Source organism: Protopterus annectens, chromosome 7.part0 (assembly GCF_019279795.1).
Source record: "Protopterus annectens isolate FY-2018-M chromosome 7.part0, PAN1.0, whole genome shotgun sequence".
Lineage (NCBI taxonomy): Eukaryota > Metazoa > Chordata > Ceratodontiformes > Protopteridae > Protopterus > Protopterus annectens.
The window spans coordinates 1278372494-1278400138 of NC_056739.1; the positions used below are offsets into that span (position 1 = coordinate 1278372494).

The 27645-nt window shown below is 38.7% G+C and overlaps 1 protein-coding gene across 1 annotated transcript in view; it reads right to left on the reverse strand.

Moving 5' to 3' along the window:
• The window catches only part of IL16 (interleukin 16), a 769621-nt gene that overhangs the window by 423104 nt on the left and 318872 nt on the right, over positions 1-27645 (reverse strand). The window contains exon 13 of the mRNA XM_044077894.1: positions 24892-25024. Coding sequence (XP_043933829.1) covers positions 24892-25024 — 133 coding nt within the window. The remainder of the gene's footprint in view (positions 1-24891; positions 25025-27645) is intronic.

The following is a 27645-nucleotide window of genomic DNA, read 5'->3' on the forward strand; positions in this document are numbered from 1 at the left end:
CTTCTTAACACTGTGTGGTTTATTGCAGGGTGTGTCTTATCTGTGAGTAGGAACTCTTACCTCCACATGTGCACACTATTGCAGTAACGGACGACACACAGCAGACATTTAGGTTGTGGATGGTGGGAGGTGTTACTATGGTTGTTGGACATCTGTCATGGGTGTGACCTCCATATGTAAATCTGGGAGTGGTAACCTCTATGTGGGTAGCATATGTGTACTCTGTGGTGTTGTCAGTCACTGTGCATTGGTAATGTGTTTGAGTGCGTTGTCACAGTGTTGTACATGTCACTGTGTCCTTCTCCATATCTGTTGCTGTCATGTGAGGTCCATACCATGGCATCCATTATGTAGTGTGGGGGGTACACCGACCTACATGTCCATACCTGACTCACCATGTCTGCGGACACATACCATGTGCAGGTATTCCAGGGATAGTGTGCCACTGTGACTATCATTGGGGCCACTATTGTACACATTTCTGACCCTGCTCACCCCTGACACATGCAGTGGTAGGCGGCCAATCACATATCTGGTGGTTACTGGTGTAGGTGATCTGGAATGTGGTATGATACTCCGGATTTGACACTGGTGTTCACTCCATGCCTTTGTCACCAGGCACCTGTTGCAATACATCTGTACACATGTGCCTCACTCAGACTTTATATACATCTCTCTCTCTCTATATATATATATATGTATATAGATATATCTATATGTATATATATATATATATATATATATATATATATATATATATATATATATATATATATATGTCCGTATACATATACACATATATATACATTGATGTACATATATTGCTATAGATGTGGAGGGGGGGGCACAGAGGGGGTGTGAGTGACAGAGGGGGTGGGACAGGCTGTGTTGCAGGTCATCATATACAATCATACCTGTAGGTAGTCAGATCAGTCTGTCTATGTATATGTATCTACATATATCTATATCTGCATGTGTGCATTACATAGATATGTTGGTACAATATTCTATCGACATCTGTCTATGTATTCCTACATCTCTCTCTCTCTATGTATGTATACATATATGCATATCATATATATATATATATATATATATATATATATATATATATATACACATACATATGTTGACATACATACATATCCATATGTTAGACAGGTATATCAACATATTTGTCTACCATACTGTATACACACACTAACATACTGCTAAACATACATAGCTGTGTAACCTAATTTGTACATGGCACTACAACCTACAATCAAACAACATTGATATGTGCACATAGATGCTCTCACATACAAATGTATGTACAGCCTTCACTGATAGTTGCTGTATGTCTCCTGCCCTTTACACATCTTCATATACATATGGATACAGACCAATGACACATATGGAGGGTTCACAGTATGTACACCTTTATAGTATTACTTTACATTACCTGTGTTTGTCACAGCTGCTTCTGCTGATGTCTGGTTCTCTGTCCTGCTGCTCCACTTCCCAGTTGTCAGCTTTCAGGTAGCTGTTGCTGAACAATTCGTTTCTGTCTGCTTAATTGCAGTTTTCTCTGTCTCTCTCTCTCTCTCTCTGTCTCTGTCTGTCTCTCACGTCCTTCTCAGGGTGCAGTGAAAGTATTGCATGCGTGGACATGGAGTACAGCATACTTTTGTAGGTATCTGCATATGCCCATGTGATGGCCTCTGCACCAATTGTTAGCCAGCATTTGCTAATTGCATGTAGCCAGTTGTGTACTGATTGCAGTTCTCACTGTGATTTCAGAACAGTGCTATAAAAAGGTGTGTGAGATAGGCGTAGCCCTTTCAGATGTTAAGGGCAGGGACCATGCTGTTATGCTGTGGACAATGTTCTGTGAGTGTAAAGGTTGGTATCTCTCTCATATTTCCAGGTGTGTTGTAGATTAACATTCCTCCATTCATTTCTCCAGTTTCCTGTACTAACTGTGTATGTACACTGACAACTACAACTACTACTATTGTTAATGTGTGTGTGTGTGTGTGTGTGTGCTTTCCTTTCACTTTTGCTTGCACTCTGTTGCTAAGGCTTCAATAGTTGCCCTTTACAGTCACTACTTGTATGCCTGCTAGGTGTCTTGACTGTAGTGTGCTGCTGTAGCTTTCCTATTTTCCATGTACATTCACACCTTGGAATGCTTGCTATATCTGCTAGGGTGTTACAGCATGCAGTGTGGTCTGGCCATGGTGTGGGCCTTGACATCTATTAGGGTATTTGAGTATGCTGCTGAGCAGGCCCCAGAGACTTTCAGGTTCATCAGTTATGTGCCTCATGGAATGGTACATATCAGTGGGGTACACCCATTAAAATGTCTGGTATGCTGCAGTTGTGACTGTGGGGTAGCATGAGCATATGTATTACTACACTTTTTCTGCCATGCGAGTGGTGAATACTTTCCGGACTCCATAGTTACCATTGCATGTGTTACACCTTTCTGCCTACTGTTTGTACATTTCACATGGGGTCTGTGGGGCATCCCTGTAAGACATTCACTGTTGCTATGTCTAGGTTCTTAACTATTCAAATATGGTGGTGTTGGACCCGTCATGTGTACAGATATTTGCAGGCTGTCCACATTTCTGCCTCATAATTTGGTCAATATCTCATGCACACCTTTATCTGGCAAGTCAGTCTGGGCTCAAGTCAGAATATGGTGACAAACATTCAAGTTCCAGACTGCATACCCTTCCAAACATCCCACAAGGTGTAGACCCTGTTACTTTCTGAACTGTCTGCGTTTGTTGTAACTTTATTTGTAATGTGTCCCTGGTTTTGGGCCTTTGCTCCACATATTTTATTACTTGGTCTGGATGTGTTCCTGTAAGAGGTTGTGGGGTATGGGCAGTGCTTATCCTGCTGTGAGTATGTGTGTGTCTTGCAAGGTGCTATGGTGACATTATTACCTACTAGCTTCCAACTAGCATGGCTGTTTCTGTTCACACACTACTATTATGGAAATCCACCAGTTTTGTTTGTGATTCTAAATGTCATGCTTTGTGTACTACACATCTATATTCCCTTTACATTCATTCCTACTGTTACATGATATATTTACTTTAGCACAATGTTTTTATATAAGAGTCATGGCTTAGTGGTAAGTCATGCAGACTATAGTTGCCAAGTCCTGGGTTCGGGACTCACAGTGGAATTTTATTTTTCTTTTGAACTGAGTACAGGACCTGTCAATCAAAGTCCCTAAGGCACTTTTAAGCAGTTGTAACCGGGTTAGCGCTGGTTTGCGCGGAGCTCACGCATGCGCACTGGCGGTTAGCTCCGCGCACACAAGCGCACACCCGCTTACAACCGCTTAAACGTGCTTACTCTTGCGCACACCCGCTATTTTCCTTGAAAGAAAAGAAAATGGGGAGACAGGAAAGTGGTGAAAAAGGGGTCACAAAGAGGGTAAGACAGTAGGGAAACAAGCTTGGGATGTGCAGGAGGGATGTAGGTAAGGCCCATAGCTGCCCATTTCTTCAGCAGCAACAGCTGTGCATATGTATGTAATTTGGTGTGACATTTGAAACCTTCCACCCCTGAGAGAGGTGTCAGGACAACAATAATACTTGTTGTACAGCCAATTGGAATTGATAGGTTCCATGTCCAGTAGACATGTGTGCGGAATGGGCAGCTATGTATGGGGCGTAATTTTTTTGTGGGTACAGAGTGCCCTTTTTTTTTTTTCAGGTGAGAGTGGTATGTCAAGTGAAGGTAGTCGGTACAGCTGGGGAGGTAGGTTGGGTAGGTTAACAGACAAGACAAACAAGACGCATACAGGGGCGGTGTATGACACGTGTGGGGGAGTTACACAATTGACAGGGACGGAGGTTTGGATATCCAGAGCCCATGAGCCCACAGATGGCAACAGTGGAACTGATATCCCCACCCATAGGCAGTTGCCACTGTTCCTTCACTGCCCAGGATGGGGCTGTGCTGGGGGCTGTGTAGGCGGGGCAATGGGCATGCCCGTTAGTTGCACCACCCGTGCCTCGAGCTGGCGTAGGGGCTCGAGGACAGAGTCCCGAATCTCCCTACGCACCACAGTCCGGACGCTATGGAGGGTGAGTGGTGGATCTCCTCCGGCCACACTTGCAGAGGGGGGGCGAGCCCCATCCCCTGCAGCGCTTCCACCCGCAGGTGGCACAGGGCCACCGGACGAGGGTCTGGACTCGGCACTAGTGCCAGGTGCACTCGCCAGCTGAGGTGGGAGAGGTGGGTCCGCTGGAACCTGCCTTCCCTGTCGTTCTATGTTTTGCATTATGTCATGACAGTTTGGGTTAGTGACATATAATACCATTCACAATTAGTTGTAACAGCATGCATTAGTATTCCCATTAACCAAACACCCAGATATTCACACCATTGAACAGCGTGCATAACACATGCATAATTTGAACAGTAATACACAGTCCAACAACATGCAGGGTTGATTGATGGCAACAGGCCATCAGGTGTGGATGTATGAACAGGGCGGATGCATCAACAGACATGCAAATATATATGACCCAACAGGACAGACGTCCAGGGGTGGTAATTGTGATTGCACATACCATTTTCACGTGGAATGGGTTATAGGTGGTTAGAGGGTGGGGTAAATAAAGTAATATTAACACCTTGAATACAAATACATATGCTGTACATTTCTAATAGCTACAGTTATATACACACTACTGTTCTAACTACAGTGTCCTATATGTTAACTACTTAACCTTGCAGATGGGACTGTTACTGCAACATCAATCTACATTTTATTGCTGTTCATACACATTCATATCGAGCTTTGTTCAGATACATCATCCTGTTACCTTTGCTTTATATACTTGTAGACAAGTGTGGATGTTTGGTATATCAGACAATCATCCTATCTGTGTATTTCAGACTGGGAGCAACATATCCAGATTTTGGTGTACACATTCCACATGCAGCAACACTTTGAACAGATTTTGCTGTTTGGTTCTGAGTCTCACATGCATTTAATTCTGTCCTAACTGCAGTATAGTTTATTCAGGGGTTATTAATACTGTATTGCTGTATTCCTGACACTTTCTCACACTCTCTCACTTGCTTTCATGTTACTATTCAGACTGGTACTTCTAGGCTTTATTGACATGTTTTAACAGTAGTTATTACAGTTCTTTCCAGCAGTCTCACTTCTGTCATGTTTCAGTATTTCCACAGGGATATATTTCACACATGTGATTTCATCCTCTTCTGCAGCTATACTTTACATGCTGCTGCAGGTTGTGTACTATTTTCTTACAGGCAGGGCAGTTTTATTTCAAAATATATGCTGGACAGTGTCATGTTTAGTTTACACTTACAGGCTGGGAACTGTTGTAATCAGGCAATACTTGCATACACTTTCACACTGTTACTTGCAGATTTAATTCCTTCCTGGCTACACTGCACTCTTTTGCTGACTGTCATACATTTATATATCTTTACAGTTACTAGTAGTGGATTACTGACCTGCCTGGTGGCGCAACCGCACCAGCCTATCGGCATAGGCTCTGTGGTTCGCAAAACGGACACCTGCAGCTGTAATATAAATGAAGTAATATTGGAATACACATCTCCATGATTTCAGGTAGTTTAACTTTCTACATACATAATTAATTGTTACTTACTCAGTGGTGGGGCGTTGGGTGATTGCCGGGCCTCCTGGATCCAAAGGTTCAGTTGGTCCTGCTTGCGTCTCTTCAGGTCCACATGGTGGTGACGGACCTGCTCACCTGTCCTTGGAATTCCTGTGGCACTGGTGAGTTCATGAGCCAACTGGTCCCACGCCTCAGCCCTGTATGCTCCCCAGAGGACCTGGCCCTGCATGAGTTGGGCCTCATGGTTGTGGACTAGGAGCCAGGCCATGTACCTGGACTCCTCAACACCCCACCTCTGCGCACGAAAGCGACTACCCTCTCCTACACCTGACATTCTGCCTGCAGGTCTGTTCTACAATCGTTTATGCTGTGTATTCCCGCCTATGGGGCTTATATAGTCCGTTTTCCCACACATATCTGTGATTGGCCAGTTTGGAATTGTATCAACTTCAGTAAACCTGCATTGTCATGCTGTAGTTTGTATTCATTCCTATATATGAGCTATTATTGCATTTCTAGGTACTGCTATCATGGCTTAGTGGTTCTGTACCTTGACAATGGTGTATAGTATCCTGGGTTCGAACCTGGCCACTGCTTTTTATTTTTCATGACTGTCTAGACATGTTGAGGGGTGTGTCTGTGTAAAGGCAGTTTGGATACGGCTTGCTCACCGTTGCCCGTCGGTTAGCTTGTTTGCGCGGTGCGCAGCTCCGCGCAAACGGGGTACGCTGGTTTAAGCCTCATTTGGCTATCGGCACGCATATTCCACTCAGCTCAGTTAGGAGCACATATATTTAGCATGGTAAACCACTGCTCAGCTACGGGCACTCAGTTTGCACCAGTTGGACCAATGCTTATCTACGGGCACATACACTCACTCTGTTGTACTGTAGCTCAGCTATGGGCACATCTGGCAGTTTATATTCATTTCTTAGCTCACATTTATTCAATATAAATGGGATATTTCATTGCATTTTACATATATTCTGGTTTTATGTGTACATATATGTCAGGGACTTGTTTCCTGCTTATTTTGCAAAAAAAAAAAAATTTGTGTTGTGGGGGCTCGAACCATGAATGCCTGCTCTGCAGCCGGCATCTCTACCGCTACGCTATTGCTTCCTGGCTTGTTTTGCATATTTAGTTCTTATATGCTTTCCCATTGACTGCTAACTGTAGCTGCGCTACGGGCACGCCCGCGTAAACGAGCGCACTCACGGTTAAACATCTTTACAATTTAAAAAAAATATGACATGTTCATTTAGATTGTTTTATGTTTAATAGTCTGTAGGGGCATGTGTTGTGTTGTGTTTATTCACATTTCCGTGGACTCTGTTGTGGGTGTCTACTTTGGGCACTTTTACACTTCTGGGGGCATGTCCGCTTGCAGGGCTCAGCCTACGGACACGCCCCCTACTGTCTTACACGGACCGTGTTCGACTTAGGTGTGATTCAGCATGCTCTCATGAATATGCAGAGCATGCTGACATCACTCCGTTTAACTGCAGCCTCCGTGTAAGAGTTATAACTCTTACACGGAGGCTTCGTGAATCCTGTTGCCTGTCTTTCAAAAAAAGGAGATTGTAAAATGGCAATTTGTTTGAGCTAGTCAAATGATCTCTGAGGATGATGATTTTGAAAGAGAATTTGAGATTTTGCAGGGGATGTTTCAAGAGAGGGACTATCCATTAGATTTGATATCTTAGATAAAAGAGGAAGTAAAACAAGGTAGGTTTGATAAATTTTCTCCAATTTTGGGGAAGGATGTGGAATTGAAAGGCACAAGATTGGACCAATAGGATGAAGGGTATCACCTGACTTTTGTTACCAGTTTTAACGAGGGCACCCAGGTTGTTAAAGAGATAGTGGAAAGGGAATGAAAACAATTTTCTGAATTTTCAGACCTGGAAAAGCTGGTGAACAAACCCCTTAAAGTTATTTTTAGAGGGGGACAGAATATTAGGAGTTTGCTTGAGCACAAAGTGGACCCCACCACAGGTAGTTTAAGCAAACCGGGTACCTACAGGTGTGGAGCCTGTTCCCAGTCTTCCTATATTAGTCATTATGAACAATTCTATGTTAAGAAAAGATCTAAATGGTTGTGGGGAAGGGTTTTTCCAACTGCAACTCCAAAGGGCTTGTATACATTGTTCAGTGTGAGGTATGTGAGGCCTTTTATGTAAGTAAGATGAAGCATCAGCTGAGAAGAAGGGTTTATCAGCATCTATATGATGTTAAAAAACACCATGAACATAATGCCCTTTATAAGCATACCCTTCATTGCAGAAAAGCCAAGTTTGTATTTTTTGTAGTAGAGGTGATCGGTCAGGATGTGGGGGAGTGCATGGGAAACCAGGTTGGAATATAGAGAAGCCTACTCACATATAGTGCTGGAGGCTAACAGACCACCTGGTCTTAATGACAGTATTTCCCTAACCCCTTTATTAAAACTCAGGGTGACTAAGCTCTAAGGTTGTACACAATATGATTGGGAATTTCCTCTCTTTTCTTCTTTTTTCCCTTCCGGTTTTCCACACTTTCCTATTGAGGTGTAACACAAGCATTGCACTACTTTTATAAGTGGGTTGGTGGGATTGTTGATTTGTTCCTTTAGATGGCCTTGTACAAAAAAGGTGGACATATGTTGGCAAATTTTATACATTTTTTATTGTTTTTTTTATTAAGTTATTTAATTTAGAATTTTAGACCACTAACTGTGCATAATAGTGAATTTTAAATCTGATTTTATGTTCATATATTTTTTAATAATTTATTTAAATTTGGGAATGATTTTTCGCATATATATTTTCCAAGGAAACATGGTTCATTGTTTAATTGGTGTGAATTGGGTGTGACTAATTAGAGGTGTCATTACAAAAGGAGATTGTAAGAAGGTTTTGTGCTCATCTGATGAAGTCTTATACACATTGGACGAAAACGTATTGTTGCTGGAGTGTTTATGTACCGTTATATCCGAAAAAAAGGAGTTTCAGGAACTGGTTGCCTTTCTTTTTTGATTAATATTCATGTGTACCAAGTGCATGGTGGTACGGCGGTAGCGTTGTTACCTCATAGCAAGAGATTCTCCCGTTCGATTCTTGGCTTGGCTTGGGAATGCCTTCTGTGTGGAGTCTGCATGTCCTCCCCACAGTTAGGTAGCGTTTGAAAGACATGCGTAAATGGGAGTGCCTTCATTGAAGGTTGGGCATCAAGCTGGCACCTCGGCGTTTCATAAAAATCTACTGCCAATCATTAGTGGACTGGTGTTCCGCTGTGGCGACCCCTTACCGAGAAAAGTCGAAAGACAAACAACAACATTCATGTATACCAAGTCTAGTGCAGTTTAGCTATACAGATGTTATGTAGGGAGAAACCAATGGGAGTTGGAAGCAGTGTGCTGTAGTTATTAAAAGAACTAACACACAGAAATATTTCCCTTTTAAGGTTTACCTGAGCTGACACTTTTACAAAAGGGGTTGAACAGCATAGGGAGCATTTTGCCTATGCAAACAGTGACAGTTAACTTTTTAAGGTGGCAATGTATTTGGAATGACTTAACAAGAAATTAGCTAGGAAAAAAGATGGCTGTGACTCCTGCTTAGTATACGAAAGGAAACCAAATGAGAAGAAGAAAATGGAACATACAACAAGGGACTGGAGGATGCCAGCCCTGATGTATGAAGGCTGAGAAAGGTGATGTAGAACAAAGCCCTAAGCAGGAACAAAAAAAGCTGAAAATGTAAGAAGATAGAGCCATACCTCTCAACCGTCCTTTTTTTGCAGAATGTCCAGATTTTTGCAGAATGTCCAGATTTTTGCCTCATATTTTTGGTCTGTTCCCTATAAAATTTGTAATTTTCTGGCAAATCAATGGTAGAATGATCTAAGGTCTGAAGTCAGTAAATAATGATATACATTTTTGTTTCAGACTTCATATCCTTCAGAAAAATGCATGTTAAGACAAATCCTGATATTTGGACAACTTTCTAAACTTATAAGAGCAATATTTAAAATCTGTCACTATTTTTCAGCCTTTGTCTCCCCATTCTGTCAGGCTTTGTCCAGACTTTTTGTGCTAAGAGGTTGAGAGGTATGAAGCATAACTAGGTATTGTCATGGGGAGGATGAACTGAAGCAGAAATAGAATAGTGGAGGGGCACTGCAATGTCATCTTGTACTATACTGTAACCAATATATTTAGTGGGTCATCAAAATGCTGATGGCAAAACATTTTCATTCTAAATAGGGACTTCATCAGACTATGAAGGTGAATAGAGACTGTCATAGTAAAAAAAACAAAAAAGTAAATCAGTGCTAAGAGGACTTCCAAATACAATAGCTATTTGTAAGGGTGAAGGGATGAAAAGCTAGGAAAGATTTTGCTTTGGTGAGTATGCCACCGAATATTAAGAGCAAAAATTAATTAAAAAAGGCTAAGTAGTAGTGTGCATATTAAGATGCCAAATAATGAAAATGTCCAGTTGAGACAGTGACACTCAGGTTGAGTGCAGCAAAAATAAATAAAATAAAATGAAAAATAAATAAAAATAAAAACCGGGTTTTTTGCTGGTATGCATTTCTAGCCTAGAAAGCTAACATCATATGAAAAGCATATAAACTTTTACTGAGGTCAAACAACTGTCACCCAGCCTATATGGAGCTCCAAATCAGAGGCTTTGGAAAATTACTATACAGACTATATGACACAAAACCAATAAGAGGTGTTTCAAAAAAACATAAAAGTAATAGTGCAAGATGCCAGACAAAGACATATCACACGGAAAGCTATTTGACTTTTTATTGTTAAAGTTAAATAAACTTTGAAGCTAAGACTTCTTTGATGGGTTGTTGTTGTTCCAGTCACAATATTTATGATGGGAGATTTTCTTCCGTTTCTTATAAATAGACACACACACACACACATAAAAAATCTGTTTTGTTAATATTGTGGCTTTGTTTTTCTGAGGCCACAGTGCTTATTTATATGAAGCCATAATATTAACTAAACAGGATTTGTTTAAACGTTTTTGATTACATGACACAGACATGCTGCATATAATTAAACATGTACTCCTAGTTTAATATGACTTCTTTTTCTAGTAAATACAGCATATTATTATCATCATCAGACCTCTTTTTCCCATTTTCTACATGGGTTCAGGGTGTCGTGTCAACTGTCACCATCTCTCTCAATTAATTCCCATTCCATAATTTCTTCATCACTCATGCCTGACTATCACAGGTCTTTCCTCTCACAATCCATCTGCCTCTTTGTTGGACACCCTCATTTCCTCTTGCCTTTTTCCTGTCAGTCCTAAATCATCTTCTATTTTTCTGCACATGTGCCCATACTACTGTAATCTGTTCTCTATGACCTTCTCTGCAGTTGGAGCTACTTTGGCTTTGGCTCTGATGTCCTCATTCCTTCGTCTGTCCCACAGTGTGCACCCTACCACCTATCTCAGGCACTTCATCTTCATCACCTCTAGCTTCCTCAACTGCTGTGCCTTTACTGCTCAGGTTTCTGTACCATACAGTAGTACTGGTCACACCACTGTTTTGTACACCTTACTTTTCAGTTTTTGGCATTCTTCTGCCATACTCTACCCATGATAATCTGTGCCAGTTGTCTTCAGTCCCTTTGATTCTTGCTTTGACCCCCTCATTCAGACTTCCCTTCTCCTCAAACACCCCTCCCATATACTTGAAACTGTTAACCTGTTTCATTATTTTCCCTTCTATCTCAACTGTCAGTAGCATATATTCAGAACATTATCTGTACTGAGATTGCATAATATCTTAACTAGCTATTACACATTTACAAAAGAGATATTTTTCTCTCACTGTAACATTATAGATGAGAAGAATATGGCCCACACAACTTCACTTGTAAGACTTTGGAGGAGTATTCAGTAACATTTGGTGCATAACAGCAGAACAGCATAACATTATGTGAAATAATATGAAGGATGGTAACACACAGAGAAGGGGGTATTTAGAGACCCAAGTAACACCACTATGGGAAAATAGCATGGTATGCAAATGACTAAATGCCATGCAAATGAGTATCATCATATAAGCAAATGAGTAAATACATTATGGCAGTGTGATTCAGAGCTGTATAAAGCCTGTGTCATGTGTTGCACCATTTATCTATTTTGGACACGTGGAAACTTCAGTGTAGAGGAGCTACATTTGTGTTACTATGTCAGTGACAGATGAACTACAGGTGTTAGTGACTGCCTTCAGTGACAGTGCCCATGGCATTGCACACCATCACCCTCCAGTGCTGCGATGTTATCTACTATATAGATAGGGAGACCATACAAGAGTTAGAAGAAATTTTTCACTCACACATGGAGTCAAGTGGAATATTTGGACAGTCCATCTCCCTGGACACAAAGGCGTGTGCAGCATTAACCATTCTTGCTGCAGGGACACTTCAGTGTCCAGTGGAGGGCATATTAGCAATTTTGCAGGCGTCAGCTTTGCAAAGCCTATGGCAGTTCCTTGACATATTTCTGCAACAGATAAACACAAAAGCCAGAAGAAGTAGCTGGATTGAACCCACTCAAAGTAATACAGGCTGAAAATCAATGCACAGTTGTAGAATGCAGAATCTACTTTATTAACTTTAGAACATAAAAATCCATGGTCTGATGAAGTCTAGATCTTTCTGAACAAAAGCGCTCATCCTTGGATATTTATGTTCTGAAGTTAGTAAAGTGGATTATGCATTCTACAACTGTGTGGTGATTTGCTGCCTGCATTACTTTGAGTGGGTTCAATCCAGCTACTTCTTCTGGCTTTTGTGTTTATTTTCTTCAGTTTGTGCTTTGACTTTTCATATTTCTGCAACATGTGGAGGAGCAGATCTGATCTTCATGAACAGTGGAGAAGAGAACCAATGATATGCAGACAGGAGTTGGGAGCCATTGATTGTACCCCCATTGCCATCAGTGCCCCACTTGCTCACACATGGAGTGTTTCTTCAACCAGAAGAGCTTCCACTCAGTCAACTACCAGGTGGTGTGCAGTGAACAATGTGCTGTACAGAATGTATCTGTGCACAACCCTTGTAGTGCCCAAGATTCCTACATCTAGTACACACGTGATCTTTATTAATATTTAGTGTGGTGCGACTTCCCACATGATCATCTAGTTATCAAACTGCTCTGTGTTTGCAGGTGATAGTGGATATGCATTAAAATCATAAATTAGACTGCCACCTGAAGTCCTCACCCCATGGCTGAGATGGCATACAACATGGCAAATTCAGAAACATGGAACATAGTTGAACATGCATTTGAACATCTGAAGAGAAGATGTTTATGCTTAGATACCCAGATCCTGAGGAGTGTTGTCAGCTGCATCTTTGAGAGCTGGCATGTCCCAAGTGTGCTGATCACTGTGGCCAGATGTGACAATGATACAGTATCCCAGAACAGTGTGTGTTATTTGTATAGGGTCAGGTATTGACATCCACAATACCTCCAATCAGTCCCTACCACAGAAGCAGCCAGCATGGCCTTTTGATGGAAAATAGAAGGCTGTTACCATCGGCCTCATGGATGCACCAATGGAAGCTATGTTGGTTACCAAGAATTTAAACAGCTATGTCTTCCTGTCCTTGTACACCATGCCACTGTGCATACACTGAGCATCACCACACAGGCCACGCACACTACACTCATCAAGTCTTTCACGATGCAAATATCTGCTGTTAGTGGTTAGAACACAAACCTACACATCAGATGATTGATGTCAAGTTTAAATATTGCACCTACGCTGGAGAAAGACTTGGAGTCATAGTGGTGATGTCCACCACCACAACTCACCCCTACAATGTGTGCATGCACATGTGAGGCACTGCAGCTGACAGATTGTATCTTTGATGGGGACTCCTTTATAGCCTGGATATATCTCACAGATATAGGATGTCTGTGTCAAGCAGTAGTGAGGGGACATGTGTGACTTGCCCTACTATCATCACATCATATGCAGGGTGTGTGTGTGTGTGTGTGTGTGTGTGTGTGTGTGTGTGTGTGTGTGTGTGTGTGTTTGTGTGTGTGTGTGTGGGCACGCGCAGTCCAGTGTTAGCATTGCAGACAGTGACACTGTGTCAACTGACTGTGCCTTATGCATCTTGCCATAATCAGTCACAGGTGGCCTTCTGACAACAGGCATGTGCTCTTATTCTGGAACCTCCACAAGTGTTATGTATGAAAGCAAAAAGATAACATACCTGAAACAGTGGCACATATACCTTGGACCTCCAATATGTGATGCACATACTGGTACATGATGCATCCTGTAAATACCATATGCGCACATGTATATTTTGTGCTGCAAAGTGTTGCAACCTGGGTATACCTGGGTAAGTGATTTACAGAGGTATTTTGTCAAATATGTCCCCCACACATCCAGTTCACTATAAAACATGGAAATGCACATGCTATTACTAAGCTAGTGCATAACCTATAGAAACTCAGATTGTTCCCTGCCTATGTCCAACATCCAAGCTACCTCTAGCTATGATGATATGTTCACACTCCCCAGAAAGGGATACCAGGAACTTTTCCAGCTTAATGAATCACTTCCGTGTGACTGGCCTACCTCCTGTTTGGATGTGTCCCTTACAATGACCCATACTTTTCTCTTGTCATTCAAGAGGGTATCAGTTACTTTTGCCTTTACCTGTCCTATAGTTTTATTATGATCACCCTCAGTCTTGATGTCCTGCACCTCTACCTGCAGCACTATGGTCACAGAATGTCTTGTCTGATTTACCTTTGTCGAGGATGTCTAGTGTGTGTGTGTGTGTGTGGGGGGGGCTATAATAGCATCTCAGTCTTCTGGGTGATAAACTTTTCAGGCCATTGCCTCTCTCATGAGCTCATGACATAATGTGTTCTTGGCTGACCTGTATGTATGTATAATGACCCCCTCCCATTTGGTGCCAACATGCCAATTCACTCTTCTGCTCTTACCATTTTGCCATTTGATACCAATAACAATGATAGGCATTTCATCAATGCCAACAACTCTGTATCACTTTGGCAATGATCTGCCTTGCTGTGGAAATCCTGTCTTATACCTACTATGTATATGCATACCCATGCTATCATCCATGTACAGGGTTCATTGGGTGCTCTGTAAAAATTTCCTGCCTATATGCCCCCACAGCTGGACTTAACAATAGTTATGCTCTTGTGCTGCATTTCCTACAACAGCATGCCACCCCACAGCTGGACATGTGATCATCATGCACATGTGACTTTAGACTTTTGTGTAACCATCAGGCCTTCATGATGTTAGTATACCTATGAACCTAAGTTTATTATCAATATTTACTCTCTTGCTATATGGCAACTACACTGTATATCATACCACACTAGGCTTGTTAGCACAATGGCTATGCTAATGAGAGAATTTATTCCAAATGTCTCTGAATGTCTACCATAACACATTGAGCTATTACACTGAAGATGTGTTAATCTGTTCATGTTTGTTCATCCCAGTACTAGTAAGACATGTAAGTACTATGCTTGTATGTGGCAGTTGATGATTTCATGGTGTGGTGACTTTGCACTTTAAGTATTATTGCTAAAAGTCTGTAGCTGCCCTATGATGTGTCTCAGTTGATGTCCAAACATGGAGCCATGGGCATGGGACCACCATTTTGCTTCCTGAGTTAACATGTTACATGCACATGGTCTGTTCAGGCACTGGTTTCAGCAGTACTCCTGTCTGGTGTGTGTGTGAGATAGAGACAGAGACTAGGATTTTCCTCTACCTACTTCATGGAGACTTTGAGGAGTGCCTACTGAGTTATAATAATGGCCCATTATATGATGAGGATATTGCCAGGATGTTGAAATTACCTCTCAATTGAGTGCATTATGTAGGAGCAACCTAAATTTGATCTCAAAATTTTGTTCTATCCCACCTAAAATTGGAAATTATTTTTAAGTTAATAGTACCGTAATTTAAAAGGTGACCTTCATCTAGGGCCTTTTTCCTCATTATTTATTAATTAACTAATTTATTTGCTTTGCTCCTAACGATGGGGGTAAACGATGAAACATATAAAGGTGAGCAATGTCACTGGTATAAATCATTTTGGTGAGCAGTGTAGGCATCAGTATAGTGACTAATGGTAGAGCCTCCCTGACCTGCTTTGCCAATGGGAGGCAGATGCTTCTATCTCTATCCAAAAATTTGATCTCACTTCCGTCACTGTCTCTGACCTGCTATATTCCTACAGAAATGATTATCCATGCAAAACAGTTGGAGTAGGTGTACTAATACTGGGAAAAAAAGTATCTCGAATAGCATCCTCATTCTCCTTCCTGCTCACTGCACCTAGCCCAAATAAAAGAAAAAATATACAATGTTTTTGTTGCCCTACCTTTCTAGCAATTAATGTCCATATTAACCATATAAATATCCAGTGAAACAGCATTTCAACCATAGACTTGCATAAATGCCTAAGCACTTTCACAGACCCCTCCCTAATGTTTCACCCGCATGTTGAACCAGCTGTGGCTAAAATCTCTCATTAGTTATACTCTGCTAAATCTGCAAGCCACTTTGTACCTAATTCTCATTACACCATAGCCAAATTCCTAAGTTTATTCCTGTGAAAATGCAGTCTACCACATACCTCACTCTGCAATACATGAAAAAAGCACAAAAATATAGTTTTAATGACATTGGAAACAATCAGAACATTAACTGCTTAATCCTTTCATCCCCTAAAACCTACATTTCATGAAAAATGTGCCTTCCTTTTTCATCACTACTGTTTTTAAACTTCTTCATTTAAATTATGTCTTAATCTTGCTTGCAGACTTACATTACATATCACTTACTACCCATTGAAAATCTCCCTTGAGCCTTGACTTTAGAGAGGCCATCTCTCTCACAACCATTGAATGCTTCTTTTCTAATTTAGTTCCAGTAATATGGAACTCTGTGCCATGAAATCCGAACCTCTTTTAGCATTTAACTATAACTAATCAATGCAGTTGTTACTTCAGCGCTCCCCAGATCCATTCACCATGTAGCTCAGCCTCTTATCACCCCCCCACCCCAGTGAAAGCAGACTACATTTCTACCCTGCTATACAGCCCATATCCAAATTCTTTAGATGTGTACCTTCCTTGCAGTGATCAAGTCAATTACTAAGGCTACTCTTCTGAGCAATTCAAACTAGACAAACACTAAAGTGTATCTTAGCTCCGTTTGGTCTATTCTTTTTTTTTCTCATTTATACATCCTTAGTCTTCATACATATGTACTTAAAACATAACTCTCAACCTCTTAGTGCAATAATTCTGAACAAAGACAAAACAGTGGGGAGGGGGCAAAGGCTAAGAATCAGGGTTAGATTTTAAACAATGCTCTTATAAACTTAAAAAAAGTTAAAGGAATAACAGGGTTAACATGCATTTTCTGAATGACATAAAGTCTGAAACTTAAATGTCTGCTATTATTCAATAACTTTCATCCTCAATGATTTGTCAGAAAACATCAACTTTTATGAGGAACAGAATAAAAATAGGCAAAAATCTAGATATTCTGTGAAATTTTGTACAATTGAGTGGTATGATTTAAATTCCACACAGTCTGCTAACCAATTATTTTAAATTATGTAGATTCCACTAACCGGCCATAGATACTGAATTGTTTAAAAAAAATACCTTGGATTTCATTACTCCTCTGTACTTTACTCAGGTTGTTCTTAACACAAAGGTAATCTACATGTGCAAGGGTAATTAAATGCCAGATCCACTGCATCTTCATCTATGTGCAGATTGCATATAGGCTGAAAACTGCTGCTAGTTTGTCTTCTCTCTCTGCTGATTAATAACTGTGCCTGTTGTCACACTGCCAGCCCAGCTATCTGGAATTTTGTAAATAATTCTATGTCATTTGTGAATGTTAATATGATATATACAAAACTGTATGTTATGTACTGAGCTTCAAAAATGTAACCACAGCATACCCTACTGGAACATAGAAGATTAGCTTGCAAAACTTAAGAATAGTTGAGATTAAGTTACTTTATAGCTAGGCCATAAACAAGAGATGTTATCTCCCAGTTTCAGTGCAAGAGGAGACACAATGTCTAGAGCTAGAAGTTTCTTTATTGTCTTGAATGAAAAGTAATTGCTAGGTTTTAAATGTAAAGTGTTTTATTGTTTTATGACTTCCAAGATCTGCAAACATCTGAGAGATATGCATTTCTCACACAGGGATATTAAATTCTGGTAAGTTTCTGTTTAGCCTGGAAACTGAAGTCAGGTAGCAAAGAGTGATGTCATCAAAGGTGGCCCAGCAGTAATGTTTGATATTAATTTAAGAACTCTTCTCAGGGAGAGACTGTGCATTTTGTATTTTGTCTTTGACCTGGAAACATCCACTCATCACCAACATCGGCACTTGCCTTGCTAATAGTAAGTAACTAGAGTACAGTAATTTCTTTTAGATATAGTTAGGAATATAGTAAAGATTAGTTTACATGCTTTCTGTATTTATTTGAGACTGTTCTGCAATGTTGTTTTTAACTATTTCCTATGATTTTGAACTCTGAGTAACTGTGTTTGTTTTCTGAGTATTGTGTTGTTCATTTATTATTTATTATTAAATATATTTAAACCTATCTTTGTGGCAGATATTTGTGAGACATATTTAAGCTCTTAGAGTATTTGCATATGTATTTGGTGACACTGTACAGGCCACTCCTAATAGCCTGGTGTTTGGTCAAAACTACCATTTGGATTATTAGTAACATTACACTGTAGGATTGGACACCCTTTGTTAAGGGCCTACAGTAGTTGATAAGAGTGGTTGGTGGCAATGATAACTACCTTGTAGTCTGGGCAGAAGAGGGCATAGCTAGTAAACCTGTGCCGGCCTTTCCCAGATGTGTGTGTGTGTGTGTGTGTGTGTGTGTGTTTGTATATAAATCAAATCTCAAAGTGTGTGTGTGCGTGTGTCTGCTACTTGGGCAGGGACATGAAGGACTGATTTGACAGTTAGGGTGCTGGAGGTTTTGGTTTGACCACTCAGCTGAGATCTCAACCCTATAGCTCTGCCATCGGGAAGTCTTACTGGGGATCTGGAGAAAGAGGGAGAAACCAGCCCCAGACTAACTGTGGTCCCTGTGTGCTCTTAAGGGAAATTGTATTTTACATGTTTGTGTATTTGTCATCCTCCCAGTGTGTATGTCCCCTAGCTGTTGCCAGTGGTGAGGAATGAGGCTCCTTGATTACTGGGCCAGTGCAGGGGTGCCACACTTGCGTTGCTTCCTGATGGCCCAGGTTGTAGCTGAAAGATTTTTCTGACCACCCCAATACTCAGTTGCCAAATATTAAATGATGCAAATATTAAATAAACAAATAAATACATAGCTAGAGTGTGTGTTGTAAGTTGCATTGTATATTCATATGGGTCTACCTCGACCTATCGAAATTATGTTTCAATGAAACATAAACAGGCGAACTTCTTTTCGCGAATATGCATTTTCATGAAAATGCACTTTCGTGAAAAGTCAACAAAGCGAACAGCAACGGGGGCTGTTGCTTAGATCATGGCACAGCAGGGATAAGGGAATATTCCCTTTTCCCCACTGTAGTGCAATCTCGGAGTGAGAATTTAAAAGTAGCAGGGGTGTGCAGAGGGCTTGCCCCCCTGCATAAATATGGTTCGTGTTGTTTTTTTTCCCGGTTTATTTGTATTTTGCGAAAGTGAATTTTCATGAAAATGCACTTTCGCGATAAAGAGTTAATCTGTCTTTCGATGGGTCAAGGTAGACCCATTCATATATGACCCTGAAGATGTGCCATGTTGCCACTGTGGAAAGGCAGTGCCTTATAAGCTTTGCCCCAAAGATTACTCACCCACAAGCAGTTTCTCTTCTCATTCTGCTCCCTTAGAGGTTACAGTATTGTACTGCAGGTACTTTGCAGCTCATTTGAATGAATGCTGACAGCTGCACTAGCTCTGCACATCTGCACAGTGAATACAGCCAGTGAAGTCACAGTATAAGTAAAAAGGTGAAAATTTCTATTGAATAAAGAGACAGGAGGAGCTCCAGCATAATAAAGTCAAAAGGCTCCATTGGGAGTAAATGGCACTCAATAACTTAGCAGGATTACAAAGTTTGGGATGTGTCATCAAAAGATTTCAAAACTTAATTTGGCAACTAAAGCTATAACAGAGCCAATGACCCCCTAACATGAATGACCAGGCAGTGCTTCTCAGGGGAATGACTGAGGTCAGAAAACTTATAGTATATTATACAAGTCAGACCCCCACTCCCAATGTATTTTAATGTAAGAGAATTGTATTGAATTTATAATGCAATTGGTATATACCCAAAATAATTTCTGTGGAGTATTTATCCCTGGGCCTCTGTTGTAAAGGAGTATTTTTGCCCAGCTAAACCTAAGCAGTTAACAAATGCCAATAATAAAAATAATGTTATTTAAATGGTAGTGCATAGCTTTAAGCAGTCTTTCTCTAAGGACAAATGCTAAGCATTCTGGCACACAGGGAAATGCATTATACATTTCCAGTAAATAAACTCTCAACCACAGGCATTTAAAGTTCAATAATAAAGTTATTTACTTGAAATAAATAAGCCATAGCATTTCCTTTCTACATAAATATGCAATCAGTAAAAGCTTATACTAGAAAATGGCAATAAAACAGAGGCATTACTAGTGAAAAAAGATGGTCAAAAATGTCTCATTTGAATGAAAATATGCCTGCCTCTGACTAGAAGATAAATTGTTTTTCACTCCTTCTGACTTTTATGGAATTTTCTGAGTCCTTATGTACAGCTCCTTTGTCCCATGGGAATCTTCCAGCAGTAGTTACTAACAAGACTTAACAGACAGTTCCTCTCTTGTTAAGTTCCTAACCAGTATTTCCTGTGGGTTTATTTTCAGTTAAAATATGTCTTTCTTTTTTCATAGTTACATGTCCAAGGGAAGGGTAAGATTCAGCAAGCCAGTGTCCAAATAAGGAAATCATTGTGTGATCTAGTGTAGCCACTTTCAAGAAGCGGACCCTGCAATGCTAAACACATTTGTGAAGTACATTTTATAGTAGCAAATACAATTGCATTCCATTGCCTGCATTTACTGAAACAGCAAGTACAATGTAATGTCCTTTTCTTTTGCATGTTGAAGTATATACCCACTTTGTTAACCTGGTGCAGATACAGTATAGCTAACATCTTTTATGCATTTAATTTTGAAAATCAGATAACTTTCTTCCATGTTTATTACAGTCTCTCCTACAAGTTGTTTTACTGAGCCCCAAATTTATTTTTATTTATTTTCTTTTATACTACTTTGCAAGTCTTAGTTATTAAGCAATTAATATTATAAATAAGAAGTAAGAAATCCTACAAAAGGTTTAAAGGCATCAAAACTCCCCAACCCAAATGATAGAATCAAGAGATCAAAACAGATTATCAGCTCTCTTATTTTGGGGACTAAATGTATTTTGATGTGTCCTGACTGTACTTACTTGTTTGCAGTATTTTGCTAGTGGTAGATGTTTCAGTTGATTTAGTTTAGCAGATTACTGAAATCATGGAAGAGTCCAAAGAGTCCATGGAGTTTCCCTGAAGATATGCAAATGGATTTAGATTATTTTGCTTGACTGCCTTTGAGTCATGTGTCCTGACTATGTCTTGATTGTATCTGCTGAAGTATGGCCATGTTGTTTTTGCATAACATGTGGATTCAGTTGATTGGGAGCATCACAGTACACTGCATTCTTTATTTATTTAATTAATTTATTTTGTTTGTAGTTGGTTGCCTAGAACTGTGGATTGCATGATTCATTTTGTTGGATTATCAAACTTCTCATTCTGTTGTGACTTGCACTTCACTTCAGGTTAATTCATAAACATAGGTTATAAGAATATTTTCAGGCAGATATAGAGTGGTTGCTGTTAGGTTTGAGAAGTGGATATGCTACAAAAGTAAGCCTTTTTTGACTAATCATTTGCAAGAAGGCTTTGACTGTTTTGGCCCTCATACATTAGAGAATTATTTTCTATAATAGTTTGACATAGTCTCAAAAACCTTCTGGAAAATTCACTGCACAATTGCCTATAAATGTGTTTTAGACTATGCTCCTATACTTAAACAATGGGGCAGCTACATCATGAATATTAATGAAAATCTTTTAATGTCATTTTTAGGCCACAACATACAAAAAAAATGCAAATCTCCTGTTATACAACAATACATAGATATTCTAGGCTGGAGTCAAAACAGCAGTAGTCTTTTTAATAACTTTTACATTTGTTACTCTAAAATCATAGCTAAATGTTAAATGGAATGTTTTAGAATGTTTCAGTTTGTCTCCTCTAATGGCCATTCTGGCTTTACTTTGACCCTAAATATGAATAGCAGTATCTTTACATTGTTGTTAGATTTCCTTTGAAAATTTTCAGGACAAATACTTGACTACCTAAATCTATACACCAAAATGCATGAGCAAACACCAATAAAGATAGGGGGACAACAAAAACATCTCAGATATATGAATGTCAGTCTGCATTTGTAAAGCGTGTCTTTTTGCTATTATATTTAAATTATAGAAAGTAATACTTTTTCTGAGAAACAAATTTCTTTTTAGTTATGATGAAATAAACACATTAATCATTTGATTCTGATATTTACTGAATATGCAGCCAATCAAATATCACATGTATGTTTGTGAAATTAATAGTAAGCAAATATAATAGCCTAATGGCTATGTAGACCTATAAGTAATACCTACCAATACGATACTGTGTGTGCAAAATCATTTGAAATTTTCTAATATATTTCATAGAAAATCTTGTAACACTAAACTACAGAATGTACTTAGTTTATGATTTCAAGCATAAGGACTTGCAGATATGTAAACAATTTGATCTGTGTGTAATGTGCGTCACGTATAACAATCTAAGTTTTTGAAAGACAAATATAAGTATAGTACCATAAAAGGTCTCTTTTCCGGAGAAATACACGTTTATTATGTCTGGTATGATGCTGAATTGCAACAGATATATTATGTATGAGTACCACATTCTCCACTGTCAAGAGAGAAATCATGTACCTACCTTTAAAGGATACCATATACAAAGCAACATGCTAGACTGTGGCACGGAAATGCATGTAAAATCCTTCCTTCACTGTCTATGTATCCTAACCTCCTTTCACAGTTCATAGTAAAACTTTCAGGGAATTGTACTTGCATACTGAAACACAAAATGCATCTAAAAGTGTGAGTCTTTCTTTCAGGATTTAATTACAATTCACTGCTGAATCCAGCTTAGAAATATTGCTATATCAGTACAGGCAATATCATTTTTCAAGTGACATAAAAGGTCACTCTTCTGGAAAAATGTACATGATGATTACTTCTTGTATAATGCTAGTTCAATATACATGTATTATGGATATGTCTGGCATTCACCATTTTAAAGTGACCTCATAGACCAACATATAATGCAACATGTCAAACTGTCCCTTGGAAATGACTATAAAACTATATTTTTGGTACCTATGTATAATGGGCCATATCTCAACCTAACTTTGAAAGTTCTTAATAAAATTTTCAGTTACTTTTCTTGTGACAGTCAGGTAAAAAATGCTAATAATATGATTTTTTCATACTTAAAGATTTAAATGCAGAGTTGCCCTGGCCATATTTGCACAGTCAGTACAAGGAGTTTGATAATGAAATCTTTCCAGTGACAGAAAATGCCACATTTCTGAAGTAATATATATGATTTTTATTTCTGGCATAATTCAAGTCATTATAGCATCCCCTACCCTAAAGAGAAATCATATGACCACACAATAAAAATTCTGTATAGTGAAACATGTCAGTCTGTGACAAGAATAGTTTCAGCCCATTATGCACAGACTATTCCAGTGGAATATTATAGGTTGAGAGTATACATCTCCTATGACTGTGAAGAGGTCACACACATTTTACATTTATAAAAATATAGATTTTTAATACAGATCTTTCTCCCTAAACATACTCATTCACTGTGCTCCTGACAAGCCATGACAGCTATCATTTAGCTGCAATTATGTAACACTAGTGGTCAGAGACTTTAACACTCAGGCTACTTCTATTTCCCTGAAAATATATATTTTTTGTGACTGACTGCACTTGTAATGATGTCTGACTGTGATCAACAGAAACAAAATGTCACCAGAGTAATATATTTCAGCTTTTTATGTTACTTTTCCTCAACACACATGTACAGAGTTACATATATTCAAATATACTGCCTAGAGGCCAGACTGATAGTCATTTAATTTAATCAAGAAAAATGGATATCCATTGCTATAATGCACAGACTGCCTTCCCGACAGTATCCATTTTTTAACTAGGTATACTTTTGACATCTGACTCTGATCAACTGAAAGGTATTGGGCCACCAGTAATGTGTTTCAGCTTATACCTGTCTCATATATACACATCTACAAGCACACACACACACATTACTCCACACTACCATTTCACCAACCTCAAAGTAACCACTTCTGTCTGGATATACCTGCAGTGCTTAGCTATGATTAAGTGAAAGATGTTCTGGCCATAATAATGCATTTCAGCCTATTTCACAAAATACAAAATGCTCCTGGGGGAAAACAGATCAATGATCAGCTGCTGCTTTCACATACAGGCTACCCCCTTGGAATAACTATTTTATGATAACATAGACCGCTGATATTTTATTTTGCTCAGGTGAAAGACATTCTAATTACATCAATGCTTTTCAGCTTGTTTTACCTAAGCACATTCATGTAAGCTTGTGAGCACTAAGGATCCCACAGTATCAGTTGTAGTCTATTCCTGGGAATAGATAAATCTGGTTTATACTGCTCATCTTGCTACCACATTGAGAGTCACTAGGACTTGTAGCTTAGAAAACAGATGCATCAGTACATGGATAAAGTGGGCATGTTAAGTTGTCCTGAATCTGCTATCTACAGTTATTGCTGTTAATTTGTTTTGTTGCAAATTTTACCTTTCGTGCTATCAACATGCCATACACTACAAGAAAGGTGTATCATTTCTATAGACAATGGATCAGTTAGTAGGTACATTTTTGTTAACATATAATAATACATAACAATTTTTATGCCACAAAACATAGAAACATGACATTCACTCTTAAATGCTGCACTTCTATACCTTCCATTAGAGAATGCATACATTATACCTGTGAATCTGGATGCCGACTGATTATGATTTGGACTGGACCTGGAGGACAGTGACTCAGCATTGAATAAACTTCATTAAGTGACATGTTACAGACCACTGCTTCATTTATTTGTATCAGTTTATCACCATACCTAAAAGACATAAAAGTAAATAATTTAAACATAAAAAAATGAAAAAATAAAGCACAACAAAATATATACAAATGATGTAGGAATAAATATTCATTACTATTATTAGTTTTAGGTTAATTCCATTTTTATATATTTCTAGATAAAGTATTGTTTAGTCATTAAGAAAACTATAGGTTCACATTTCTTCAAACAATGCTATGTAAATTATATAGTACTTGAACAAATGTGCACTTCAAATGACTATTCTGGTACAGTAGCAGCAATATTAATCTGAGCTCGTATTTCAGACTTCACTTTGTATAAATAGTTGCTGGAATGTCAACATGTTTGATCAATATTCCAGCACCTGGTGGAACAGCAATGTGAAAACAGATCATTTTTGGAATTAATGTCATCTAATACTTTTTTTTCATAATGTGTTTAGCTAATACTATCTGCCTGCTCTTTTGGCTTTTGAAAATATGGATAAGCTCTTCTTTTTTTACTGGTACATGAAACAACTCATGTTGCTATTGCCAGTTATGTTCGGTTTTATTCTGACATTTAGTGGGCTTACCCAGTGAACAAATGAAACAAATAAATACATTCTTACTAAAGTTTATCATTATACTAATGTCGTATTACTAATGGTGGTCCCTAATTCGCCTAAACATTTTTGAAAATATTTCTAGCAGTATAGAAGCCTCCAGTGTGTATGTTGCACTCCCTCACAAAACAGAATATGATTGGAAATAGAAAAGAAGAAAAATGATACTTTAAAAAACTGAACCTAGGGTGTTGCTGCATAGAGGGGGAAGATACTGGTACCATAAGTCTCATAATAATTAAAATCATTCTGGTATGATATAAAGTGCTGCATAGATATTAAGTGATAGAAGAGGAGAGTTTAACGGCACTCTGCTTTCAAGTGTGATGTCTGTAATTTAGTACTGTGCATATGTAAATTATTTCCTTGCAGTACTGGAAGGTTGCCACTGGATAGCACGTGTTTTAGAAATATGCAGTAGTTTAAATAACTTAAAGTACAGCATCTTTCAGAGCATATGCAGTCCAGTTTGATTCTGTTCATATTGCTGGTTCTGTGGAGTCTGACTACAGGTGTTTGACATTTGGTCCAAGATAAAATGCCTGGTAAATATTGATAACGATTTCAAGAATTTCAATGACTTGCAAGAATTTTGAAAGTGGGTTTCAAAAAAATCAGTGACTTTCAAGAATTTTAAAAGTGGAACAAATTAAAAAAAATCTGTTGTTACTCTGAATACATCTGATGTACAAGGCCAGTTGTGAAAGCATGTGGACTATTGAAACAGGTTTTGTTCACAATAAAATTGAAAATGAAGGCAAAAAGAGAAATATAAAAAGAGCCATCCTTATCATTGCAGTAGGATGTATGACCTGCAGTCTGATGAGAAATCTTCTGAATCTTGAGAACACAGTGAAAAAACAACTTACATACAGCTGGTATATGCATTAGGATTTATTTTAATTATAAGTCAGGTTTGAGATACAACGTTTTAAACCTGATTTTCATACAAGGAAGTTGACTGAATCTTTGACTGAGAATGTGACTGAGATGAGGCTGGGTTAGAACTGTAATTATGATAGAACATCAATGAAAAAAATGAGAGAGAGAGAACTGTACTTGAAATAAAAATAAATGAACACACTCAAAACAGACTTTCATTAGAAGCTAATCTAACATCGGAAAATTAATTAAAAATTGCTTTAGTAGTGAAAGTGACAAACCAAAATGTAAATACTTGCAATCAGCCAGACCAGTATTCTACAGTCATGGAGAGATCATAATGGAGCTGATCTCAAATCAAATAGGATAACCACTTATGTTAGATATGGAAAATATGAATTTGTTAAGGGGAGATTTTCTTCCTTTGAGCCTTCTGGCATTTTTGAAGATGTAATGGCAATATCTGACAAAGCATTGGTAGTATTTCTTGCTTATCTTGTCCATCCCAAGTCAGTTGACATTATGCCATACATGAGAATAATTGTCAGATTAACAGCATTAAATACCAATTCAAACAAAACTCTGTGCATAGAACATTTGATAAACAACAGCACATAACAAGTCAAGGTAGGGGTTTACCTGTTTATCCAGAGAGGGGTTATCAGTGGTGCCTTAATTGACTACTTCTTTTAAGACTTTTTATCTAAAGCATAAAGTGAGAAGTAGGCTATGGGTTAACAAATATGTCAGTGATTGTAAACTGAATAACATAATTACTATAGTAAATGATGAAATTCTCCGAATTGGTCTATAAAAAGATACATTCTTGGTGCAAAAGGAATGATTTTATCTTTAATGTCAGTAAATGTAACTTTATAAGACTTGGCAAAAAGGAGAAAAATTAGGATTACAAAATACATGGTCAAATCATAAATAAGACAGCACAATTATAGAAGTTTTATGCACGTATGGTGAACTGGTCTATGGATCATTTTCAGCCATAACCTGGTCACAGCACATATGAAATATAGTTAAATATAGCATATATCTGTATAGCTCATTGGCAGTTTCATTATAATGTTTGCTCTTACAGAAGCATAGTAGTTAAGATGAGTTCAATGTGTGAGCTATAATACAGGGACACTACTATCCA